General features: G+C 38.1%; 1 protein-coding gene across 4 annotated transcripts in view; it reads right to left on the bottom strand.

Annotated features, from left to right (window-relative positions):
* The window catches only part of USP34 (ubiquitin specific peptidase 34), a 246,799-nt gene that overhangs the window by 194,923 nt on the left and 26,323 nt on the right, over nt 1-25,553 (bottom strand). For all 4 annotated transcript variants that reach the window (XM_014589224.2, XM_027773341.1, XM_027773342.1 and 1 more), the window contains exons 3-9: nt 23,837-23,887; nt 23,512-23,661; nt 16,301-16,368; nt 10,469-10,661; nt 8,987-9,048; nt 950-1,031; nt 771-863 (exon numbers count right to left, since the gene is read on the bottom strand). In XM_014589224.2, the coding sequence (XP_014444710.2) occupies nt 771-863; nt 950-1,031; nt 8,987-9,048; nt 10,469-10,661; nt 16,301-16,368; nt 23,512-23,661; nt 23,837-23,887 (699 nt within the window). The remainder of the gene's footprint in view (nt 1-770; nt 864-949; nt 1,032-8,986; nt 9,049-10,468; nt 10,662-16,300; nt 16,369-23,511; nt 23,662-23,836; nt 23,888-25,553) is intronic.

The raw sequence follows: 25,553 nt of genomic DNA, 5'->3' as shown, positions 1-25,553 counted from the left end.
AAAAAAAAAAAAAAAAGGAAGAATATCTCTGATGTACCTGAGGTATTAAGAACTGCCTGCATGTGGGCAAGCAGGTGGCAGAGAGGTTAAGGTGCTAGATCCCACATGACCACCTGAGCAGTTTGAGTCCCAGACCCAGTAACTTGAAAAGCAAATCAGATGCATGTGCATGCATACCCCAAATTCCAAGAGGAGAGTGAAGAAAAGGGATTAGGGTGTGGTCATCTCCTCCCAACCCCATCCCCTGAGTTGGGGAACATGATTTCTCACCACCCTCTTTAGTAAGCACAAGTGCTACATAGTAAAAACTTAAAAAAAAAAAAAAAAAAAGAAGCCTGGGGCAAGATGAAAACATGTGTTATATATCCTATTAAATTTACTTTTTGGATTTTGAATCACATTGATGTATGTCTATTCAAGAAATTTAAACCAAAAAGAAAAAAACAGTGCAATAAAGAAGAAACCTACCAATGCATCATTCAAGATAGAAGGGTGGATTGTATAAATAATAGAAAGACGATGTCTCTTTATTAAACAAAATAGTTTCCTCAAGAAGCTCCAAGTGACTGACAACAATTTCCTTCCATTCTATCAGTAACATAGCAGGACATGGACTCTGAAACCAGACTGCAGAGGTTCCACTCTCAGCTTTGCCATGTCTTGGTCTCCTTAGCGATAAAAGGGGGATAGTACAACTTACCTCACAGGACATAGGGCACTTAGAACATGTAATAAAGAAACACTCATTAAATGTGAGATATTAATATTACCTGTGCTGCAGCCCAAATGCAGTCAATATGCTGAGTACTCAGTCGTCCTTCTGCTGCCAAAAAATTCAAAATCACTTGGCACTGTTTGATAATCTGAAAAGAAAAACTTGATACAGTTAATTTTTAAAAAATATTCTTCTCCCTCAAGAAAGAGAAAAGTCATATACTTATTCACAAACCTCAATATGTAAATTTGGTCCAAATATATGTTCCACCACATTGTTGCTAATAAGCCAGTCTGCAAGTTCTTTTGCAATAGACCTAGAATCAAATGATAAAAATAATACATTAAAAAAAAAAAAGTAACATTTTCCCTCAGGTCTAAATGACAGACTCAGATAAAAAACTTTCTTCTCATAAAAGTTATGAAGAATGGACAATATAAAATTGTTCAGAATACAGTAAGTCAAAGACCAAAAGTAAATACAACAGATGCTAAATCCTGACTTAAAAAACAAGCAAGAAATAACTGAAAAGTGAAAATAACAGCTAACACCAGTACACAGACGAGAATGACAAGTGTGACACCAAGTTAGTGATATACTGTCCCACTCAAGGACTTGGCCTTCCCACTTCTTAATTTCTATTGTAGGGACTGAACCATTCAGGAAAGGTTTCCCAGTATACTTCCTACAGTGAAATAAAATCAGGAAAGTATGTTACCAAAAGGGTGAACAAACAAGGATTAATTATATCCCAGCCAAACCAAAGGTCTCCTACCTGATACTAATAATTCTAATGAATAAAAAAGGAAGTGATAAAAGTGGGTAGTGGAAGAAAATAGACTTCTAAATATATAGTAAAAGATCTCCAACTTTTTCATCTGTATTAATTATATACAAAAAAACTGTTAAGGATTGAATACTTTATTCAATGAAGAAATATATGTTATCATAAAAACATATTCTACAAACTTGCTTAAAAACACTAAGAATTAGATATATGGGCCTGAAAAGGTAAAACTACTGATGACATATTTTACCTATTTCTGGGTAGTCATTTTGAAGCTATAATCCTTAAAGATACTCTGATTTACATTCTATAACTGCCCCAAACCTGAACAGTCCTCATTCTACAGTTATTTCTATAGATGCCCTAAAATAAGATGGCAGACTGTAATCTTGTTACCATCCAGCTGAGAACATACATACTGAAAGATTCAAGTCTCACTGTTTTGTGTCCACAAATGACTGTGAAAGAACCATAAGCACTGATTTCAGGACAAATAAACTGCAGCAAATAGATGAATTCACAAATACAGAATACACAAATAATAAAGAAAAACTATAGCTGGAGATTTCAACACGTAATTTTAATAAGAAATTAGAGAGAAAATCAGTAAGAATATAGAAGAGAAACAACATTACAAACCAATTAGACCTAACAGACATCTGCATAACACACAAAACAGCAGTAGAATACAGTTTTCTAAGGTACACACAGAACATTCTACAGTATTAACCACAAGTTTGGCCATAAAACATGACAACCAACTAATTAAAACCTGGGCAAAGTCATGAAAAAGTAATTTACCAAAGATGACAAAGAAAGGTGCAAAAAAAAAAAAAAAAAAAACCCACAAAAAAAAGCCAACCCACACCTAAAAAAAAATTCAACATCATTAGTAATTAGGGAAATGCAAACTTAAACCATATGAAATTCTTTTTACCTACAACCAATGTCTGTAGTCAAATGACAGGTGCTAGTAGGACACTGCTCTGCAAGTGCTGAAACCCACATGGAAAACTACAGTTTGGACCCCAGGTTGACTTTGAAATATGGTGACACATCCAAGTCCATGAACCTAGCTAGCTGCAAGGCTACAGGGAGGGGCACAGGTTAAATATGGAAGACCAAACAAGGGTGCCTGTTTCTTCTTTTTTAAAAAAGAATTATTTAATTTAATTATTTATTTATTTATTTTAATTTGACCAGAGAGGGACAGAGTGAGCGAGGTGTGTGTGGGGGTGGGGGTGGGGGAGGAGTGAGAAAGCAAACCGCCAGGTCCAGGACTTGAACCGTGGTCGGCCATGTGAGAGTGCAGTACCCCAGCGTCCTTAACCATTGTGCCACCTGCAGATATTTGCTGTCTTCGGATTGTACTACTGGGTCATCACAAAAGTCATGATGTATTTTCTTATGTTTCTCTATGCGAAAATGCATCATGACTTTTCTGACAACCCAATAGTAATGCTGTGGTTAATATCCTGTTATAATTCCTAAAAAAATATGCTTCAGGATCTTGATTTCACTTGTATAAATTTCCATTTAAAGCTCTTCTCTTGGGGCCAGTAGGTGGCACAGTGGTTAAGACACTGGCCTCTCACGTGGCTGACTGCAGTTGGAGTCCTAAATCCGGTGGTTTAAAAAAATCACACCAGGTGCGGGACCAGTAATCAACATAATGGCTATGTCGCTGGACTCCCATGTAGTTGACAGCAGTTCAAGTCCCAGACCCGGTGGCTTAAAACACGCTGGACGCGTGTGCGTGCATGTTCAAGATCCCAAGAGGAGAATGGAGGAGAAGGGATTGTGGCATGGCCATCCCCCGTGGAGGGGATTTCTCGCTTTCTGTCTCTCTATCTGTCTCTGTCTGTCTGGCGAGCGCATACGCCCTGCAGCAAAAAAAAATCTCTCCAAAAACAAAACAAAACAAAACAAAACAAAAATCAAACCAGGTGCGTATGCATGTGTTCCCCAAATCCAAAGAGACAATTATTGAAGGAGAACGGACTGCGGTGTGACCAGCCCACTTACAGAGTGATTCCTAATTTTCCCTCTCTTTCTCCAGCAAGTGTACTCACCCTATGGGGCAAAAACCTACAAACCTTGAAAGAAAAAAAACAAAACTCTTTTCTACAGGTAATCTGGATGCAACTGTTTGGGCACCCACGGAGCAAAAAGTTTGCTCAAATTTAATTTTTCAATCAGAAGAGTGTAAGCTGAACTATGATGTCTTGATATTGGTTATTATTTCTTTCTGCTGTAAAGTGTCAGTCTTCTTCAATTAGGGTATGAACAAGATGAATTTATTTCATTGCAATTTAATGTAAGTAGTCTGTCTCTGCAGGCACTGTCTTCAGTGCTGTTTCATTCTGGCTTTTTATTTTTTCTTCCCATTTTCTAGAAGGTACACTGACTCACCAGAGAGGGATACAGAGAAAGGACAAGTAAGAAAGCACTCCTCATGGGAGATGGCCATGCTATAATACCTCTCCTCCATCTCTCCTTTCTGGATTTTGGGCAAGCATGCGTACACACCCAGCATGTCCTTCAAACCACCAAGCACAGGACTTGAACCATGCAGTAGGCCATGTGGATTCCAGTTAGCCCTCTCTAGCTCTTCCTTGCAAGTCTTCAATCATAAATTTATTATTATGGGGCAATGTCTCATAAACTTGTGAAGCATCAGTAATTTCACCATTTTACCCAAACTTCATCATAAACTTGATGTTTGTTTTTACTTCAACTTTAGCACAATTCATATAATCCTGCTAGAGTTTCTTTTGGAACTGATGTCTTCTCCTTAGTGCCTCAACTAGATCCTATTTCAGATATAACAAGTTAACACAAGTTTATTTTGGTGTAAAAGTTTTTTGAAGTTCACATACAGTTTTTTTGCAATACACATTTTCCTTTCTTTTCTTTCTTTCTTTATTATTATTATTATTATTATTTTTAGTTTGCTATAAGGCATGTGCACACTCCAGAGATTAGGAAGGAACGGAAGATGAGAAATCACCCTTCAGGGAGAATGACCATGCTGCAATTCCTTCTCCTCTATCCTCCTCTCTGGATTTTGGGCACCAATGCAACCAAATCTTAGCATGTTTAAGCTGCCAGGTTCAGGACTTGAATAGAATCGTGGTAAGAACTACATAACTCTGTAAATTTACTACAATTCACTGAATTATATATTTTAAACAAATGCATTTTATGACATATATAGTATTTATACCTTAGTAAAACTTCGCAGACACAAGTCACAACCCCAATGATACTTTCTCATACTTCTTCCTTTTTCCAATTTTCACACACTACAAATACCCAGCTTTCCCAATTGCTAGTCCTCAAAAGTCCTGCTCTTGGGGGCCAACAGATGGCACAGTCGTTATGTCGCTAAAGAGTGTAAGCTGAACTATGATGTCTTGATATTGGTTATTATTTCTTTCTGCTGTAAAGTGTCAGTCTTCTTCAATTAGGGTATGAACAAGATGAATTTATTTCATTGCAATTTAATGTAAGTAGTCTGTCTCTGCAGGCACTGTCTTCAGTGCTGTTTCATTCTGGCTTTTTATTTTTTCTTCCCATTTTCTAGAAGGTACACTGACTCACCAGAGAGGGATACAGAGAAAGGACAAGTAAGAAAGCACTCCTCATGGGAGATGGCCATGCTATAATACCTCTCCTCCATCTCTCCTTTCTGGATTTTGGGCAAGCATGCGTACACACCCAGCATGTCCTTCAAACCACCAAGCACAGGACTTGAACCATGCAGTAGGCCATGTGGATTCCAGTTAGCCCTCTCTAGCTCTTCCTTGCAAGTCTTCAATCATAAATTTATTATTATGGGGCAATGTCTCATAAACTTGTGAAGCATCAGTAATTTCACCATTTTACCCAAACTTCATCATAAACTTGATGTTTGTTTTTACTTCAACTTTAGCACAATTCATATAATCCTGCTAGAGTTTCTTTTGGAACTGATGTCTTCTCCTTAGTGCCTCAACTAGATCCTATTTCAGATATAACAAGTTAACACAAGTTTATTTTGGTGTAAAAGTTTTTTGAAGTTCACATACAGTTTTTTTGCAATACACATTTTCCTTTCTTTTCTTTCTTTCTTTATTATTATTATTATTATTATTTTTAGTTTGCTATAAGGCATGTGCACACTCCAGAGATTAGGAAGGAACGGAAGATGAGAAATCACCCTTCAGGGAGAATGACCATGCTGCAATTCCTTCTCCTCTATCCTCCTCTCTGGATTTTGGGCACCAATGCAACCAAATCTTAGCATGTTTAAGCTGCCAGGTTCAGGACTTGAATAGAATCGTGGTAAGAACTACATAACTCTGTAAATTTACTACAATTCACTGAATTATATATTTTAAACAAATGCATTTTATGACATATATAGTATTTATACCTTAGTAAAACTTCGCAGACACAAGTCACAACCCCAATGATACTTTCTCATACTTCTTCCTTTTTCCAATTTTCACACACTACAAATACCCAGCTTTCCCAATTGCTAGTCCTCAAAAGTCCTGCTCTTGGGGGCCAACAGATGGCACAGTCGTTATGTCGCTAGATTCCCACAGGGTCAACCAAGGTTTGAGGTTCCGACCTGAAGGCATCAATCATGGGGCACGTGTGCATGCCTGCCCATGATCCCAGCAAGAGAATGGAGAAGAAGGGATTGCAGCGTGGCCATCACCTCTTGGGGGTGATTTCTCACTTTCCCTCCCACTATCTCTGTTTCTCTCCAGTAAGTACACACATCCTATGGTTAAAAATCTCTTTAAAAAAATTAAAGTTCTGCTCTCTTTCTGCTTAACTATGCCTTTAGAATGTATATTCCTTGGGAACCAGCAGTTAGCGTAATGGCTATGTCGCTGGACTCCCACGTAATCGACCGCGGTTCACGTCCTGGGCCCGGTGGCTTAAAACTCACACCGGGTGTGTGTGAGTGCATGCCCAAGATCCTGAGAGCAGAATGGAGGAGAAGGGATTGCGGGGTGACCATTCTCCCTAGAGGGTGATTTCTCGCTTTCTGTCTCTCTGTCTCTCTCTGTCTGTCTGGCGAGCTCATGCGCCCTATAGCGAAAACCTCTCCCAAAAAAAAGAAGAAAAAAATAGAATGTATATTCCTTATACTTCTTAAAATAGAATTCCTTCTTACTCCCTTATCCCGTTTCCACTTCGTAAAACCTAGCATATAGGAGGAGACGTCATGTGAAAAAAGAGAATTAAAGTACTTGCTGGTTTGGGTCCAGCAAGTGGAGCGGTTAATGAGACTGGATCCCACATGGCCGACTGCACAATTAGAACCCAAAACCCTGCGGCTTGGGGAAGAAAAAAAAAAAAAAAGCCAGGCACATGTGTGTGCTTGCCCAAAATCCTAAGAGGAGAATGGAGAAGGGATTGCCTTCCCTACTGGGAGATGATTTCTCAATTTCTCTCTAGAGAGTACATGTGCCCTGTTGGAAAAACTAAAAAGGAGAGAGGGGAAAAAAAAAAAAAAGTGCAGGCTTATTTTGATGCAAAAAATTTTCAAATCCATTCAGCTTTCCCATAATAGCCATCTTCCATGAACTTGTTGAAGACCTTTCATTAAGTGTTTTGCTACTGCCATAAAAATTCTAGGACTTTTTCTTTTTGTGAGGCTAGGGATACTGCATTGGCAATTATAAAATCCTCTTTAAGTAGTCTTATGCAGGTAAAAAAGCGCTAGGCGGTACAGAGGAATCAAAAGAGAAATTCAAAGCTGTAGCTTTATATACATCAAATACGGACGATATAATACCCTCATGGTGTGAAATAGTTCTATTTGGTCTATATTTCTATGCAAAAAATGTGTCATGACTTCTCCAGAGACTCAACAGTGTAATTCAGAATTTATAAAGCTCTGACCAATTCTGGGAAGCATGTTTTGAGGGGATCAATCCAAAGAATATTTTCAGAGGTGAGTGACTGGTGTGGTGAAAAATCTAAACACTATACCATAAGAAGCAATGGGTAAGAGCTTGATAACTTTAAGAAAGAGTAAAGAGACTATCTCTGGTTCTCAAATTCAGCAAGTGCTAGGTTAAACTGCCACAAGGAAGTACTAAGATGAAGTTACAATAAAGCTAAAGTATGATTCATACTTGCCATCCTGAAATTTCGAACACCTTTAAGCTATCCAACTCTGTTCAAGCTGACATCCTATTCAACCAAGATTTTAAAAACTGAATTTTATACTGGATGAAAAATTAAATAGAATATATATTTCTGAGAACTTGAAAAGTCTAAGCCATAAAAACTAATTCTTTTCATATATAGCATCATTAACTTTGTTTTCCCCATAAAATGTGTTGAATGAGGTCTTTTCTTTATTCTGCATAGTGCGTATATGAACTAAATGTTGGTGTCCACTCAAAAATTGAAATGTTGAAATCCTAACACCCAATGTGAAGATAATGGAGGTGGTGGTCTCTGGAGATAATGAGGTCATGATAATAGAAGCTTCAAAAATGAGATTAATGCTCTTAAATAAATGACCTAAGAAAACACCATGTGAAGAAAAAAAAACAAAAAAACAGGGCTGTCTACAACCCTGAAGTATTCTCACCATGCTGGACTTCGTTCTTGGACCCCCACACCTAGCCTCCAGAAATGAGAAATAAACCTCTGTTATTTATAAGCTAATCTATGGCACTTTGTTGTAGCAGCCTAAACTAAGTGTGCTTTCTGAAAATCATCAAAACCATATTGTTCACTCCTAAATTTTCCTGTGTAAAGAGTATCCTTTAACATTTTGTGACAAGAAATCTTATGTTGGTATGTCATTTTTTTTTTTCCTTGAGAGAGACTTTTTAGCTTTAAGGCACGTGCGCTCACTGGAGAGACAGAGAGAAATCATCCCACAGGGGAGATGGCCACACCACAATCCCTTCTCTTCCGTTCTGGTCTTGAGATCTTGAGCACACACGCACAAGTGCCCAGCGTTTTGAAGCCACTGGATACAAGTTAGCCATGTGGGAGTCCAGAGACATAACCATTACACCATCTCCTGGTCCCAGTATGTAATTTTAAAATAAAAACAGAAATGTTTCATAGTGTCCCCATAGCCTGGTGGTTAAGGGAACTGGATCCCACATGGCCAACCATGCAGTTCAAATCCTGGCCCTGAGATCATGAGAAACACACCAGGCACATTTGTGTGTGTGCTCCAAATCCCAACAGAATGGAGAAATAGAGGAAAAGTGGTTAAGACATGACTGTGACCCACTGAGGGGACGTTTTTTCCCCCGTCCCTCCGGTGAGCACACATGCCTTCTAGTTATTAAGAAAGTTTCAACATACTGTTGTAAAAGATTACTGAGGACAAATTCAAGTCACTAGGCATGGAATTTCTAGTAAGCACTTCAAATCTAATAAAGCTGCCATTACATTTACAAACACCTAAAGATTAATGGTATACTAATGTAGAAATCAACGCTTTTACTTACGTTTCTGTGTCTGATACCAATGATTCATTATTGCACACATCATTGAAGGTATGAAGTTGATTCTATAAAGAAAAGAAATTTAAGTTTTTCTCTATAATTATTCTTGTATACTGTATGTTAGAAAGTGTCCAGAAATATGTAAACTAATTCTTTGATGTATGTAGATCATAATCAGTAGCCAGATGGACCAGCAGTTGGCATAATGGCTATGTCTCTGGACTCCCATGTAATTGACTGCAGTTGTTCGAGTCTCAGACCTGGTGGCTTAAAACTCACGCTGGGTGCATGTGCGTGCCTGCCCAAGATCCCGAGAGGAGAATCAAGGAGAAGGGACTGAGGCGTGGACATTACCCCGGGGGGTGATTTCTCTTTCTGTCTCTCAGTCTCTCTGTCTTTCTGGCAAGCACACGTGCCCTCTAGCAAAAAGCTCTCAAAAAAAAACACAAAAAAACAAAAACAAAAACAAAAAACATAATAGCCAGATTAAAATGATAAAACATAGGAAATATAGTTAGCAACACATACTTCCCAAATAGTATGGCTATGTCCTTTATCATATTAAAATACTAAATAAATTCATTCCACACATTATATTGAACAAGGAGAAAAAAATCTAATGCAAAGCGTCAAGTAGTATGTTACAGACAAGTCTCAGAAAGGGCACTCTGAATAGACCCATTTAAGATTTATTTTCCAGGGGTCAACTAGTGTAGTACTTTCTGTATTTACAAAGTCAGCATATGGGTGAAATCTAGCTACTTTAGGTTCTCAGTGTAACTACACCACAAAAACAAACTAGAAATATAAAGGACCAAAGCTAATTGGGACTGTAGCAAACTGGAAAAAAAACATATCCATTCTCAAGGACACATATTATCATTCTCTATTATTTTTTGCCTCAACTTTTAAAAATTTATTTATCTCTTCAAAAATGTATTTATTTATCTACTCAGCTGGTAACAAACTTTTTTATTATGCAAGAATACGGACCCAAGGATACCAGGTCTTCTTTCCACCACCACCCCCAAAGAGCCAGGAATATAGAGTTTTATCAAAAACAGTATTTAATACTATGTAAAACAAACAAGACATTACTGTTAGTAAAATCTGGCTTTTGACTCAATAATCTGTGATCTCCATCTGGAAAATAAATTAAGTAACTTGCTAATGATATCCTCCAAATCTTTTTTTCTCTTAAAACATTACTTCTGAAATGTAAAAAACCTAGTAGTTACTGTGAAGGTGAAGGAATGAGACCCTAAAAACAGATAAAAGGTATAAATCCTTATAAATTTAAAACACTGTCTCCTTCTATTTAAAATAAACATATAGAAATTATTTGTAAAGACCAGACAAAAAAATCTAAGTAAAATGCTTAGCACAATGCCCAACATAGTGTTCCATAAATAATAGATATTATGATGATGATGAAAATCTAGAAGACAAATTTTAAAAATGACTAAAAGCACAAACATAGCTTACTGTTATCTGACTCAATCCAGCCAACCTCATGGTCAAAGTAGGTGACATAAAGTACTTAAATGCAAGATCTAAGCTTTCTTTATCAAAGCATAATGTTGTATCCAATGGTTCTTTCACTGTACTCCACATCAAGTCAGCCATGTTACGAGCTGCACTCTGTCTTAACTCCTGATCCGAGAGTTTGCATAAATACCTGAAATGATTCAGAAACAGAAAATACACAAAAATGCATAAAATATCTCTACAGATCACTCATAGTTCAACATTCTTTATTCTCATATTTCTATAATGTTTAGTATGATAAAACCTAGCATGCTTAGACTTAATATTCCCAACCTATTTCTTTTTTTTTTTTTTTAAGAGGATTTTGCCGTAAGGCACATACACTCACCAGAGAGAGAGAAGAGGCAGAGAGAGAAAGCAAGAAATCACCCCCCCAGAAAAATGGGATTCTCAATTCTCCTCCTGGGATCTTGGGCATGCATGCACACATGCCCAGTGTGAGCTTCAAACCACCAGGTCCGGGACTTGAGCTGCAATTGGCCCTGTGGGAGTCCAGTGACGTAACTGCTACGCCATCTCCTGGCCCCCATTTCCAATCTATTTCTAAATGATGCTTAAAGAACTGTGACCTATGGCAGTGTGTCCTGCTAACTTGAATCAGCAATTGCAAAGAGCCAAGTTAAGTAACATAGGATCCCATACCTCTAATATAAAGATTTAGCATTCTCTATTATTTTTTGCTTCAACTTTAAAAAATTTACTTATCTCTTCAATGGGGAGTATGGACAGAGAGGTGTGCACCCCACCCAGGTCTCCATGCTGCAATACATCCCTAGCCAGCTAAGACCAAAGCACTCAAGTGCAAGACTGGTGTGCAGAGGAAGACACTGAGATGTGAACTGGGAACCTACCCATATGGACTCAGGGAACAGTTACAGGTGAGCAACATCTCTCATTTTCTAATTCCTTTTCCTGCTGTGTACACAATCCCTGTCTCAGTAAATTACAGCTGACTCCACATACACAGCACATCTCTTTCCCCAAGACACACAAAAAAATTTTTTGAGAGGTTTTTGCTATAGGGCACGTGTGTTCACCAGACAGAGAGAGACAGAGATAGAAAGCGAGAAATCACTCCCCCGGGGGGCGGGGGTGGCCACGCCACAATCCCTTCTCCTCCATTCTCCTCTCGGGATTTTGGGCACGCACACACATGCGCCCGGCGTGAGTTTTAAGCCACCAGGTCCGGGACGCAAACCGCGGTCGACTACGTGGGAGTCCAGCGACATAGCCATTACGCAAACTGCTGGTTCTGACACCAAAAATTTTTAACATGTGTACATTTTAAATAGTACTTTTTTTATTCCCAAAACCATAAACCTTTTGGCTTTCCCTTTATGCTCTGCCTAATCTCCATCTCCTTAGGTGGTTCCTTCTCTGCTATCTAACCTTTCAGTATTAGTGCTTCTTGGGGCCTATAATAGATTGCAAAATTGCCACAAATTCCTTTGCTACTCCTCCCTTGGAGAGACATCATCTATTTCTTTTCTTTTTTTTTGGGGGGGGGGAGAGATTTTCAATATAGGCCACATGCACTCGCCAGACAGACAGAGAGAGACATAGAGACAGAAAGTGAGAAATCACCCCCCGGGGGTATGGTCATGCCGCAATCCCTTCTCCTCCATTCTCCTCTCGGGATCTTGGGCACGCACGCACACGCACCCGGCGTGAGTTTTAAGTCACCGGGTCCGGGATGCGAACCGCGGTCGACTACATGGGAGTCCAGCGACATAGCCATTACGCTAACTGCTGGTTCCCGACATCATCTATTTCTGAACTTTGTTATGTTACCTGCTTTGGCAAACAGGAAATAAACAGAACTGACATAAACAGAAGCTTGAAAATCCTTTGAGCTTGCCTTCTCCTGTTGGGAACTCTTCCACCATCAAAAGAAACAACTCATGCTACCCTACTGGATGGAAGAAAAATGTCTGCTATCCCAAATGACATCAAGCCAACGGCAATATGTGGGTATCTTACTCCTCAGAACCAATCAGCCTGCCAATTAGGGAATGCATGAATGAAGCTACCCTAGATCACCTAGTTAGAGCCAAGTCAGCCTAAACCAGTAGAAATGCCAAGTCATTCAGAGAACTTCAAGAAATAAAAAACTGCTATAGTAGGGCCAGTAGACTGCATGGTCATTAAGGCACTAGACTCCCACAAGGCTGACTGCGGTTCAAGTCCCAGACCTAGTTGTGTGCTATCTCATCCCCTCCCCCCTCTGGTGAGTACATGTGCCCTATAGCAAATGAAAAAATGACAATAATGATAAGTACGCTTTTACAAATTAAATAAATAATTCTTTTTTTTTAAAAGGCTATTGTTTTATGCCATTAAGTTTTGGACGTTTTTTTCCTACATAGCAAAAGCAACTGATACCAGGCTCCATCATAGGGCCATATCCTCTTTCTACATTCTCTCTACAGATTATCTCATTCACCCCCACGGTTTTTAAGTATTGTTTTGATGCTGGTAACTTTTTTTTTAATGCTTTAGTCATAAAGCATGTGCACTCGCTGGAGAGACAGAAATAGTAAAAGGGGAAGTAAGAAATCATTCCCCAGGAGGGAAGGCCATGCCACAATCCCTTCTCCTCCATTCTCTCTCCTGGAACTTTAGGCATGCATGCACGCATACTAGGAGTGATTTTCAAATTGTAAGATCCAGGACTTGAACTGTGGTTGGCTATGTGGTAGTCCAGCACCTTAACCACCATACCATTTACCGGTGCCTATGCTGGTAACTCTTGATTAAACTGTTCTAAACTATAGGCTCACACTTCTAATTTCCCAGCATTTCTTAACTGTCCTATAAGCTGGACTGGATGCAGTAATACAATGCTCTTTGAAACTAATCCACATTAAAAGATTCTTGTCCAAAGACTTCCCTAAACATGCCAGGCATTATGAATAGATTCGTAACCTGGGACTGGCTGAAGACAGGGAGAGAAGAGATTTGCAATACAATAAACCTTATTGGGGGTGCCTGTCTCTTTCTGTAGCTCTTTCTCAGTCATAAAGGAAAAAATGAACTAAAATATTGTCTCATAGGCAGCTCAAAGTCTTGTCTTTCAGTTCCCCCATCTTTTACACCTTAGTTATGATGTCCAGTGCAAAAGAGAAATCTGAAGAGTTAATGTCATCCATGAAGCTACCCTTTTCTTTATATCCCATAATCACAAGTGTTGTTGATTGTATTTTCTCTTATTTCCATTTAATTTTCAAAATCTCCACCCGAGATTAGTAAGAATTTGCCTCCTATCTTCTATTCTACGCTCCTCCCCACCCTTCCCATAAGTTACAACCACTTAAAGGCCAATGTGATCTTTTTATTTATTTTTTCATAGATTTTTGCTATACGGCACATGCGCATGCTGGACAGAAAGGGAGAAATCACCCCCAAGAGGAGATGGCCATGCTGCAATCCATTCCCCTCTATTCTCCTCTTAGACTTTGGAAATGCACATACACACATATACCCAGCGTCCAGGTAGGGGAATCAAATGACAGTTGATTACATGAGTGTAGGGACATAACCATTATGCCATCTGCTGGTCCCTCAATGTGATCTTTTAAAAGATATGATGACTTGGGACCCGTAGCTGGACTCCCATGTAGTCTGCTGGACTCCCATGTAATTGACCGCAGTTTGAGTTCCAGACCTGGTCACTTAAATCACGCTGGGTGCGTGTGTGTGTGTGCCCAAGATACCGAGAAAAGAATGGAGGAGAAGGGATTGCGGCGTGGCCACCCCCTCTGGAGGGTGATTTCTTACTTTCTGTCTGTCTTTCTGGCAAGCGCACGCACCCTATAGCACAAAAAACCCTGTCTTAAAAAAAAAAAAATCATGACTTGGGGCCAGCAGATGACATGGTGGTTAAGTCACTTGACCAACCAGAGTTGGAGTCCTGGACCCAGCAACTTGAAAAATCACACTAGGCATGTGTGCATGCATGTCTAAAATCCTGAGAAGAGAATGGACTGCAGCGTGGTCATACCCCATATAGGGTGATTTCTCATTTCCCCTCTGTCTCTTTCCTGCAGGCGCAAGCACCCTATGGCAAAAAACAGTTTAAAAAAAAAAAACAAAAACAAAAACAAAAAAAACCAGACTCATCTGATGAAAACCTTTCAACAGATTCCTATAGCTAAAATGAAATATAAACTCCTTATGGTGGCTTGTAAGGTCTGAATAACAGGCACCTGTATATCACTCCAACACTAACATAAACACATCCTCTTCCCATTATGCTCCATGCCAGTTTGCTTCTAGTTTCTTACATGTCATTCTCTTTCCAACTTCAAAGCCTATGCCCATATGTTCCTCCTATCTGAAATAGATTGTTCTGATCATCATGTGATTAACTATTTCATGTCCTTACAAAGTCACCTTTTAGAAAGCCCTCACATTCTCTTTGTAACATTACGTTCCTACAAATCATTTATCACAACCTGATTATTTTTCTCATAATTTCTCCTGTAATTCAGTAGCAGGAAAAATAGAAGACACTCAAATCTTCACGTGAGAAAATAGAACTCATAAATTATATCAAAAAATGTAATTTTTCAACACAGCCTTTTCTTCTTTGGTTTTTCTTAGGTTAGACTTAATAACCTCAAACATCACCTCCTCCTCAATGAGACCACCCCATAACTTCATTTAAAACTTTGTAACTTGCAGGGCTGGGAGGCGGAGTGGTGGTTAAGGACGCTGGGCTCCCACATGGCCGCCCCCAGACCTGGTGGCTTGCTTTTGCACTTTCTCTCCCTCTCTCACTCTGTCCCTCTCTGGTCAAACATAAATAAATGAAGTTAAATAAAATAATTCTTTAAAACAAAATAAAAACTGTAACTCATCTTCTAGAATGCTTAATGCACCTTTCCTACTATTTATCCTATAATACTTATCACTTTCAGATATACATTAAAATTTGCTTATTCATGTTGTAAAGAGACTATAAATAAGATTTTAAAATCTATCTTCTTCTCTGCTATATCCCCAGTACTGAGATCATAATAGATATTTAGCACATACTTGTTAACTGAATAAATACAGAATAACCATTATTAATCTCTTTTAATTCTTTTTATATACTCATGTTACAAAAAGGGGTCATCAGGTGGCGTGGTGGTTAAAAGCACTGGACTTCCACATGGCCAAATGTGGTTCAAGTCCCGGACCTGTTGGTATGCTTTCTCACTCTACCTCTTGCTCTCACTCTGTCCCTCTCTGGTCTAATTAAAAATAAATAAATAAATAAAGTTAAATAAAATAGTTCTTAAGGAAAAAAAGGCCAAGATAAACTCCCAAACAGCAATTATAAATACAAGTCCACATACGTGCACAAAAATAAAGACCGGAACCAGCAAATGGCATAATGGTTTGTTTGCTTGACTCCTATGTTGCCCACTATGGTCTGAGTCCTGGACCAAGTGTCTAAAACTCACACCAGGTGCGTGTGTGCATGTGCACGCACGTGCACGCGTGTGTGTGTGTCCAAAATCCTGAGAGAAGAATGGAGGAGAAGGGATTGTGGTGTGGCCATTGCTCCTGGGGGTGATTTCTGTCTGTCTCTGGTGCATGTATGCGCCCTATAGCAAAAATCTCTTAAAAAAACAAACAAACAAAAAACTAAAGACCAAACTGTTGACTAAAATTTCCTGCAGAGGACATGATGACAAGGACTTTCAAACAATGTAACTCTGCATTACGAATTACTTAAATGTATGACACTGATCATCGGGGAAGAAATTTGTATAAACTTACCTGATAACATAGGTCCTAAAAGGTATAATGTGCTGCATGACAGCAGGGATATGTAGCCATATTCTAATCTATTAAGAAATGCAAAAATGACATTAAAGTAGAAAGACAGAAATATTAGAATTAGCTTTTTTTTTTTTTTTTGCTCAACGATTGAATAATCAATAAAAAGAGCATTTAGTATTTTGTTGCCTCTACAACTACATACATTTTCAACTTTGAAGAGGATAAAATATGACAGAATTACATATATATATATCAGGTAAGTAATTTAACCAATTTTATATATATATATATAAAATATACATACACATACATGAAATCATTCTGGAGAATTAATAGTGCCATTTTGCTGAAAAGAAAAAACCATCTATCCAAGTAACACATTTCTCTATACCTCTTTGTATGGTAGCAACTCCACACAGAACAGTAAATTAGTTTTTAATAAACCATCTTCTTTTCTTTTCTTTTTTTTTTTTTTTTTTTTTTTTTTTTTTTAAGTTTTTGCTATAGAGGGCATGCACTCACCATAGAAAGAGGGAAACTGGGAAAGCACTCCTCTCGTGGGGGAAATGGCCACACCGCAATTCCTTCTCTTCCATTCTCCTCTAAGGATTTTAAGCATACCGACACATGCACCCATTGTTTTATTCAAGCCAGTGGGTCCTAGCCTTGAATCATAGAATTAGCTATGTAGAATTGAGCACCTTAACCACCACGCCATCTGTTTTCCATAAATCACCTCATCCTTCCTTCTAAAAATTTGCAAATTATCTGTGATTTCCAGCCACTTCAATATCCTAAGTCAAACATATTTTATGAGCACACATTTATTAAAATTAGCAGCTATTTAATGAAATAAACTTAATGTAAGTACCTATCACCTGAGTGATAAAATATAAATGTTTCCTTGGTTTTTTTTTACATATTATAACCTATTTTTAAATCTAATGTGATTATTTTTAAGTAATTATTTATTTTATTTTATTTATTCATTCATTTATTTTTTAATTTGGCCAAAGAGAGAAAAAAGTTGAGAGTGAGAGAGAGGAAATGAGAAAGCAAGCCACCAGATTCAGGACTCAATCTCTGGTCGGCCATGTGGGAGTGTCCAGCACCTTAACCATCACGCCACCTGCTGGTCCCATGATTACATTATTAATAGTTTAATTCTTAGAGATAGCATGAGGAAAAATATCTTAATTTAGAATAAACGTCCTAACTACACCATTATACAAGAAATTCTGACATTAATCCTTGAAACAGACAAAAGATACAAATTAATAAATTTGGGAATACAGAATGTATGGTTTCCTTCTACTAGAATAAATGGTATTTGTAAAATTCTACAGAAATACTACAATGGTGAAATATTAAATATCTTCCCTTTGAGAGCAGGATCAAGACATGGAAGCCTTCAATTCCACTTAAAAGTGCTAAACCAAAAATCAGAAAAGAAACTATATAAAAGATATAAAACTAGCAAGGAAGAATTAAAACTCTTGATGATATGATTGTTAACAGAAAATTTTAAATAATTTTCAGATAAACTTTTCAGTAATTAATGAGTTTAGTGACATAACTGCTTAGAATGTATATACGAATAGGGGCTGGCAAGTGTGTGGTGGCTAAGGACACTGGAACCCCACATGGCCAACTACAGTTCAAGTCCTACTAGACCAGGCGGCTTGCTTTCTTGCTTTCTCTTTCTCTCTCTCTCTCTGGTCAAATAAAAATAAATAAATAAATGAAATAAAGCAAGTTAATACAAATAAATATGCCTACACACAAATAAACATATACATAAGAAATATAAAATTCACCCTCTATATCTATGAGATCTGCATCTATGGACATGATCAGATCTGGATTAAAAATATTTGGGGAAAAAAGTGGATCCACCTGTACTAACCATGTATGGACTTTTATCTTGCTATTCCCTAAACAATGTAATATAACTACTTATTACATTATTACATCTACATTACATTACGTATAATGAAAAGGAAATTCAACATATATGGGAGGATATGCATAGGATATTTACAAATAGTATGCCATTTTATACAAGGAACTTTTGGGAAACTACAGGCTTTGGAATCAGTAGGGGCGCTGGAATCAATCCCTAAGGACTACATGGGACAATGGCATATAACCATTTCCCCCCTAATGTTTTCGGAAAGATTCTTGGGCCAAGTACATAGCACAACAGTTAAGTGCAGAGGACAAGAAGCCAGATCTTACACGCTTTCTGTCTGTCGCTCACTTTCTCTCTCTCTCACTTTCTCTCTCTCTCTCTCTCTCTCTCTCAAGAAAGGAGCTGTGGAAGAGAGAAAATAATGAGTCAGCCATGAAAGTGCAGATTATGTGTTTCTATTTGCATGGTTAATCAAAACCGACGAATCATAATGTTTAGAGACATAATCTTAGGTGATCAAACTATAAAGAAAATATATACATAATGAGCATAAAAGTATGAAATGAGCATACTTTTGAAGGGAAAAACGATGAGATAGTGATCTGGAGGGATAATAGTGAAGACTTTTGAGGAGCTGACAATGTTTGATGTCTTGGTCTGAGTAGTAATTATACCGATATTCTCACTGATATATCATTGCACCATATAGTGTCATTTTGTGTACTTTATCAATGTTATTTTTCAAATTTTAAAAGAGGATTAGAAGATTCTATTATATACAAGATAAATTAAAGGGAATAAAAATAAAAACAGGTACCTTGTGTATTGAGATAAACAAAGACACATGAATAAATTTGAATAAAAAATAACAGGTGAAGAAAAATGTCAGCATTAGAAGGAAAAAATTTAACAGCAAGAGCATTCACAGAGTTGTTTTGTTTTTTTGTTTGTCTGATTTTTTGAGAAGTTTCCACTATAGGGCATGTGCACTTGCGAAAAAAACAGAGAGAAAGAAAGAAAGCAAGAAATCACCCCCCACCCCTTGGGAGGATGGCCACACTGTAATCCCTTCTCCTTGATTCTCCTCTCGGGATCTTGGACACACACACACATGCACCCAGCATGAGTTTAAGCCACCAGGTCTGGAACTTGAACTGTGGTCAACTACATGGGAGACCCGCAACACAGCCATTATGCCATGGGCTGGTTCCCATTTACAGAGTTTTTAATAGCCCTTTCTGATAAATGGAAAAAGTGAAATTTATTAAAGTAATAAAGCCAAAACTACACACCCAAAACAACGAAGCTACAATTCAAACCCAAGACTATATCTTTCTAAAATAAACATTCTGTAACTCTACTACAGATGCAAACATTATAGCAACTAAATTCCTTATGCTATTAATCCTACCCATATGTCTTTTTTTCTCTCCTTAAATTTTGGGCTTTTTACATTTGCTTTTATCTCTGTTCTTAGTGTGAATGTGATTCTAACAGCCCCCCCTAACTACAGGCTAAAAATCTAATCAATTAAAAAACAAACAAACCAACCAAGGGACTAGCAGGTGGTGAGGTGGTTAAGGTGCTCAGACACTCCCACATAGCTGAGTACTGGCTTGCTTTCCAGCTTTCTCTGTCTCTCTCTCTCTTTCTCTCTGGTCAAATAAAAAAATAAATAGATGAATAAATTAAAAATTAAACATAAGTAATTCTTTAAAAAAAAAAAAACCCTCATGATTAGGAAAAAAAACTTCCCTGCTTCCCTATAAATGCAGAAAAACTGTTCTGTGCATCAAAAAGCAAGTTCTAATAAAGTGGTAAAATGATTTCACATAACTATTGGCCTCTCCTATCGAGTGGAAGTATCATAGCCTCATTTCTGGTATCAAGCAGTCCTTGTTAGTGTATCTGTAAAAGCAATCTTAGGAACAGAGAGTTCAGAAATTATTACTAGGTCCTCAATGCATTACTATAATGCCTACAAGTTTTCATCTCTATGTCTTAATAGTTTAAGTTGTCACATGTTTTCTTTTATTTTCTTTTTTAAGTTTACTATACAGCATGAGCTCATGCCAGAGAGAGACAGAGATAAGCAGAAAAAGAAAGTGAGGAATCAACCCCATGGGAGATGACCACACTGAAATCCCTTCTCTTCCATTCTCCTCTTGGGACTTTGGGCATATACACACACATGCCCAGCGTGACTGCTGGGTCTAGGACTCAAATTAAACGGTCAGCCCTGTGGAATCCAGCTGCCTTAACCAATATGCCACCAGCTGGCCCTATGTTCTCATTTTAAACTGTACAACAATTCTCATTTTACAGATTAAAAGTTGAGGCTTAGATTCAGGATTCAAATGCAACTGTGAATCCTAAGCCTACATTACTAACTAACATGCTATACCATCATTTCACATAATATTTCCAAACTATCAGAAACCATTAAACTCTGGAAAGTTTGGTCATTTTTTTGACCTTGATACAAATCACTTATTTCAAACACAAGAATATGCAGATCAAGAGAGTCAATAAATTTGGGTCATACCCAATGTTCTTTCTTCTGGTGTACAACCTACTATAAAGAGATTAACATTAAACTTCTGCAATAAAATATTTGGTTAAATCCTTTCTTAGCCAATATTTTTACTTTATATACATCTAAATATTTCACATTAGTTATTACTTAAATTAATTCAGTTACATAACAATTTAGGCTTCTGTAAAGTTATATTCAATTTGGCTATATGACTTTTCCGACAACATAATGAACAGATTAAGTAAAATTGATTTTTAATACAGAAGCAATAAAAAGTACTTACTTTTGCTTCAAAATTTACTGTGCCTCACAGAAACTGATATTCATGACAGAAAAAATAATTAATTTCTTTACAAAGACAAGAAATGGTACAGGGACCAGCAGTTGACATAACGGCTATCATTGGACTCGTCGACCACGGTTCAAGTCCCGGACCTCGTGGCTTAAGCTCATGCTGGGAATGTGTGCATGCGTGCCCAAAATCCTGAGATGAGAATGGAGAAGGGATTACAGTGTGGCCATCCCCCCTTGGGGGTGATTTCTCACTTTCTGTCTCTCTGTCAAGTGCATGCACACTATAGCAAAAACCTCTCCAAAAAAAAAAAAAAAGAAATGATACAACCTCATTGTAATACAGAAGAAGGTACATTACAGTAGGAGTTAATCATCGTTTAAGTAACAAAAAACCCTAAGACGACAAAAATTTCACAGCACAAAATCTTAGACAAGTAAAATTAAAAATCAACATAAAAGTTCTGTGCTAAGATAGTCACCTATCTTATATGTTAGATAAAACAAGTAATGGTTGGGACCAGCAGATGGTGGAATGGTTATGCTTGATATATTCCCACATAGTCAACGGAGATTTGAGTCCCAGACCCAGCAGCTTGAAACTCACACTAGGTGCATGTGCATATATGCCCAAAACCCCAACACGAGAATGAAGAAGGGACTGCGGCATGGCCATCCTCGCTGGGGGTGATTCCTTGCTTACTGTGTGTCTCTGTCTCTCCAGTGTGTGCTTGTACCCTATAGCAAAAATCTCTTAAAAAAAAAAAGTTATAGTTATACTTACCTATTTTAACCTTAAAAATTCACAAATATTATTCAAATTCTAATTTAATTATAAACACCTTAAAAAGGTTTCTGTATTCAATTTTTTCCCAAGATACACACACATTTTATTTTTAAAGGTTTACACTTTTCATTATATGCAACTATTAAGAGGCTATAGTCAGAAGAGGTATTTGTCCTACTGACAGATGTGCCTACTGAATTATCACAAAGCAAGAAAAAGGTGAAGGGGAGGAGAAAGGGCAAGGAAAAAATAAGCAACCAAAAGCTTAGATTTCAATGAAAGGTTGGAAAGTCGTTTTATCTCTTCAAGTAGCACACACTATGCATGAAATACAATCAGTAAATAATGGCCTTTTCTGAAACCAGCAGTTAGCGTAATGGCTATGTCACTGGACTCCCACATAGTCGACCGCAGTTGGAGTCCAGGACCTGGTGGCTTAAAACTCACGCCGGGCGCGTGTGCATGCCTGCCCAAGATCCCGAGAGGAGAATGGAGGAGAAGGGATTGCAGCGTGACCATCCCCCCTGGGGGGGTGATTTCTCACTTTCTGTCTCTATGTCTCTCTCTGTCTGTCTGGTGAGCGCATGCGCCCTACAGCAAAAACCTCTCAAAAAAAAAAAAAAAGGCCTTTACAGGTTAGGTCCACAGACAAAACCACCGTTTGCTAAATTAAGAGCCCTGGCCCTTACTCAGGTGAGTGTAACACCTAAGAGCTGGTAACTCCTTCTCCAAGGGGACTCCACTTCCCCTAATCCCCAATGGAACTGCCAAGGTGGCTAGTGGGCAGAGAAAGCATGAATTTGATGGGTATGTCCAAAGAGACGCGGTTCTTTGTGCCTGACTGGGAATTATTTTATTTCAACAAGGCTGTGAATCTATTTAGGAAGTTGATAATGATGTGAAATTCTTGCTAATTTTTATAAATAGCTTTCACTTTTCTAATTTGTACTTAATTTTTACAAAATACAGGCACCAGCAGTCAGCATAATGGCTATGTCGCTGGACTCCCATGTAGTCGACCGTGGTTCGAGTCCTGGACCCAGTGGCTGAAACTCACGCCAGGCACATGTGTGTGCGTGCCCAAGATCCTGAGAGGAGAATGGAGGAGAAAGGACTGCAGCGTGGCCATCCCCCTTGGGGATGATTTCTCGCTTTCTCTCTCTCTGTCTCTGTCTTTCTGGCGAACGCATGCACCCTTTAGCAAAAACATCTCCCCCCCAAAATTTTTTTATTTTTTTACAAAATACAGCCCATAAGATTTTACTAAATATGAACATTATTGAAAAACCTCTTTTTTTTTAAGAGAGATTTTTGCTGTAAGGCACATGTTCTCATTTTAAAATAATCCTCATTTTATGAACCTGCAAGAGACAGAGAGACAGAAAGCAAGAAATCACCCCTCAAAGCGAATGGTCACACCACAATCTTTTCTCCATCCTCCTCTCAGGATTTTGGGCATACACACACACACACACACACACACACACACACACACGTGCCCAGGGTTGAGTTTAAAGACATCAAGAATGGGTTTGAACTTCAGTCAATATGTGGGAGTATAGCCCCTCAATTGCTGCATTACCTGCTGGCCCCCAAAACTTGTCTTCTTAGTACATAAAATTTGGCTACTAAATTGCTAGACATAGCTTCTAAGATTAAGACCGATTCCAAACAATACTTACATTAGACACAACTGTAATAAATGCATGTGCTATAAGAAATGGCAAAGTTTCAGGAGTCCCATATTCAAAGCAATCCTTCATGAGAGAAAGGCCATTCTTCCCACAAAACAAACATACATAACGAAGCAAATGCAATGGCACTTCTACATCCTGCAAAAGTAAAGAAAATAAATTATTTTAAAACTTGTAAATAATTTTCACTTTATTAGCTGTACTGGAAAGATACTGATCAGACAGAAAAAAAAAACTCAGAAGACATACACAAACAAAAAAAATGAACAAAAATCCCCGTAAACCGTAGAATGACAAAATATAAAAAACTTACGTTCATATCACAGAATGCCCCTAATATGTTACTTTCTTGTGTTGATATATCCTAATTAAAGAAAAAAATTTAAATTAGGTTACAATAACAATATAAAAAGTAAACAATTTCTAAAAGACTAATTTCATAAAAATTCAATGAACAAATTATTTTGTAATTGCATATCATTGAATGGTGGTATCCCTAAATGAAGTTAATCAGTCTTCAGGTATTATCTTAATCCTTAAAAGTTATCTTTCTATAGTGGGTCTACACTGTTGCCTTCCTAAATACAAACTATTTAACCTCTCCTTAAAAATCAGGGTGAGGGGCCAGTGGGTGGCATAGTGGTTAAGGTGCTGGACTCCCTCCCACATGGCCAACCGTGATTCAAACCTGGACCCAGTGGCATGAAATTCATACCAGGCATGTGTGTTTGCATGACAGTAGAATGGAGAAGGGATTGTGGCACGGCCATTTCCCTGGGGATGATTTCCTGTTCTCTCTCTGTCTCTCCAGTGAATGCACATGCCCTATAGCAACAATCTCTGCAAAAAAAAATAATAAATTCAAGATAATTCTTATAAAAACATATTAAATCTTAGTAAAGTAGTTGTAAACTATGCTCTGAAATTCCTCAGAAGTATATACTTCAGAGTTCCACAACTGACCTTCCGCACTTAAGATTTAAATTGCAAAATAACATATATAGTAATGACCTTGATTTGATTGTCAAAGTGTGTCATACATACTTTGAAAAACCATTTAGAGGGGCCAGCAGATGGTGCCATGATTAAGGTGCTAGATTCCAATATGGCTGATTCCATGGTTTGAGTCCAGGAACTGGTGGTTTGAAAATCACACCAGGTGAATGTGCATGCATGTCCAAAATCCCAAGAGAGTGAAGGAGAAAGGAGCGTAGTGTGGCTATTACCTAAGGGGTGATTTCTCACTTTCCCTTTCTCTCTCTCTCTCTCTCTCTCATGTCTGCATGCACTGTTTGGCAAAAACAAAACAAAACAAAAACCTTTAAAAACAAAACCTCTGTAAGGCACACTAAACAATCTTTAACTTGTCTGAAAGCACACTCATCCAGTTTGAAAGGGTATAGAACAGTATAATCTTTTTGGAAGGCAATCTGACAGTATCTACCAACATTTAACATGCCTCTGATCCAGTAATTTACCCTTATATTCCTAAGAAACTAATTTATCTGGGAACCAGCAGTTAGCATAATGGCTATGTCACTGGACTCCCATGTAGTTGACCGTGGTTTGCATCCTGGACCCCGTGGCTTAAAACTCGTGCCGGGCGCATGTGCGTGCATGCCCAAGATCCCAAGAGGAGAATGGAGAAGGGATTGCGGCGTGACCATCCCCTCTTGGGCGATTTCTCGTTTTCTGTCTCTGTCTGGAAAGCACACGCACCCTATAGCAAAAACTTCTTAAAAAAAAAAAAAAAGAAAGAAACTAATTTATCTTAAACTGATCAGGGTTGGGCTGAAAAATTATGTACAATGATGTTTACTAAGATTATATTTAACAGGGGCTAGCAGGTGGCATGGAGGTGAAGGCCCTGGATTCCTGTATGCCTGAACACAGTTTGAGTCCTGGCCCTGGCAGTTTAAAAATCACACCAAGTGTGTGGGCATGTTTCTACAAAATCATGAAAGGAGAATGGACAAGGGTCAGCAGCATGGTCAACACACACCCCCGGTGGGTGTGGGGGGGAGAGTGAA

The sequence above is a fragment of the Tupaia chinensis genome, unplaced genomic scaffold (genome assembly GCF_000334495.1).
Source record: "Tupaia chinensis unplaced genomic scaffold, TupChi_1.0 Scaffold000341_1, whole genome shotgun sequence".
Classification (NCBI taxonomy): domain Eukaryota; kingdom Metazoa; phylum Chordata; class Mammalia; order Scandentia; family Tupaiidae; genus Tupaia; species Tupaia belangeri.
Note: the sequence above shows the minus strand (reverse complement) of the source record. Positions and strands in the feature narration are given on the sequence as shown.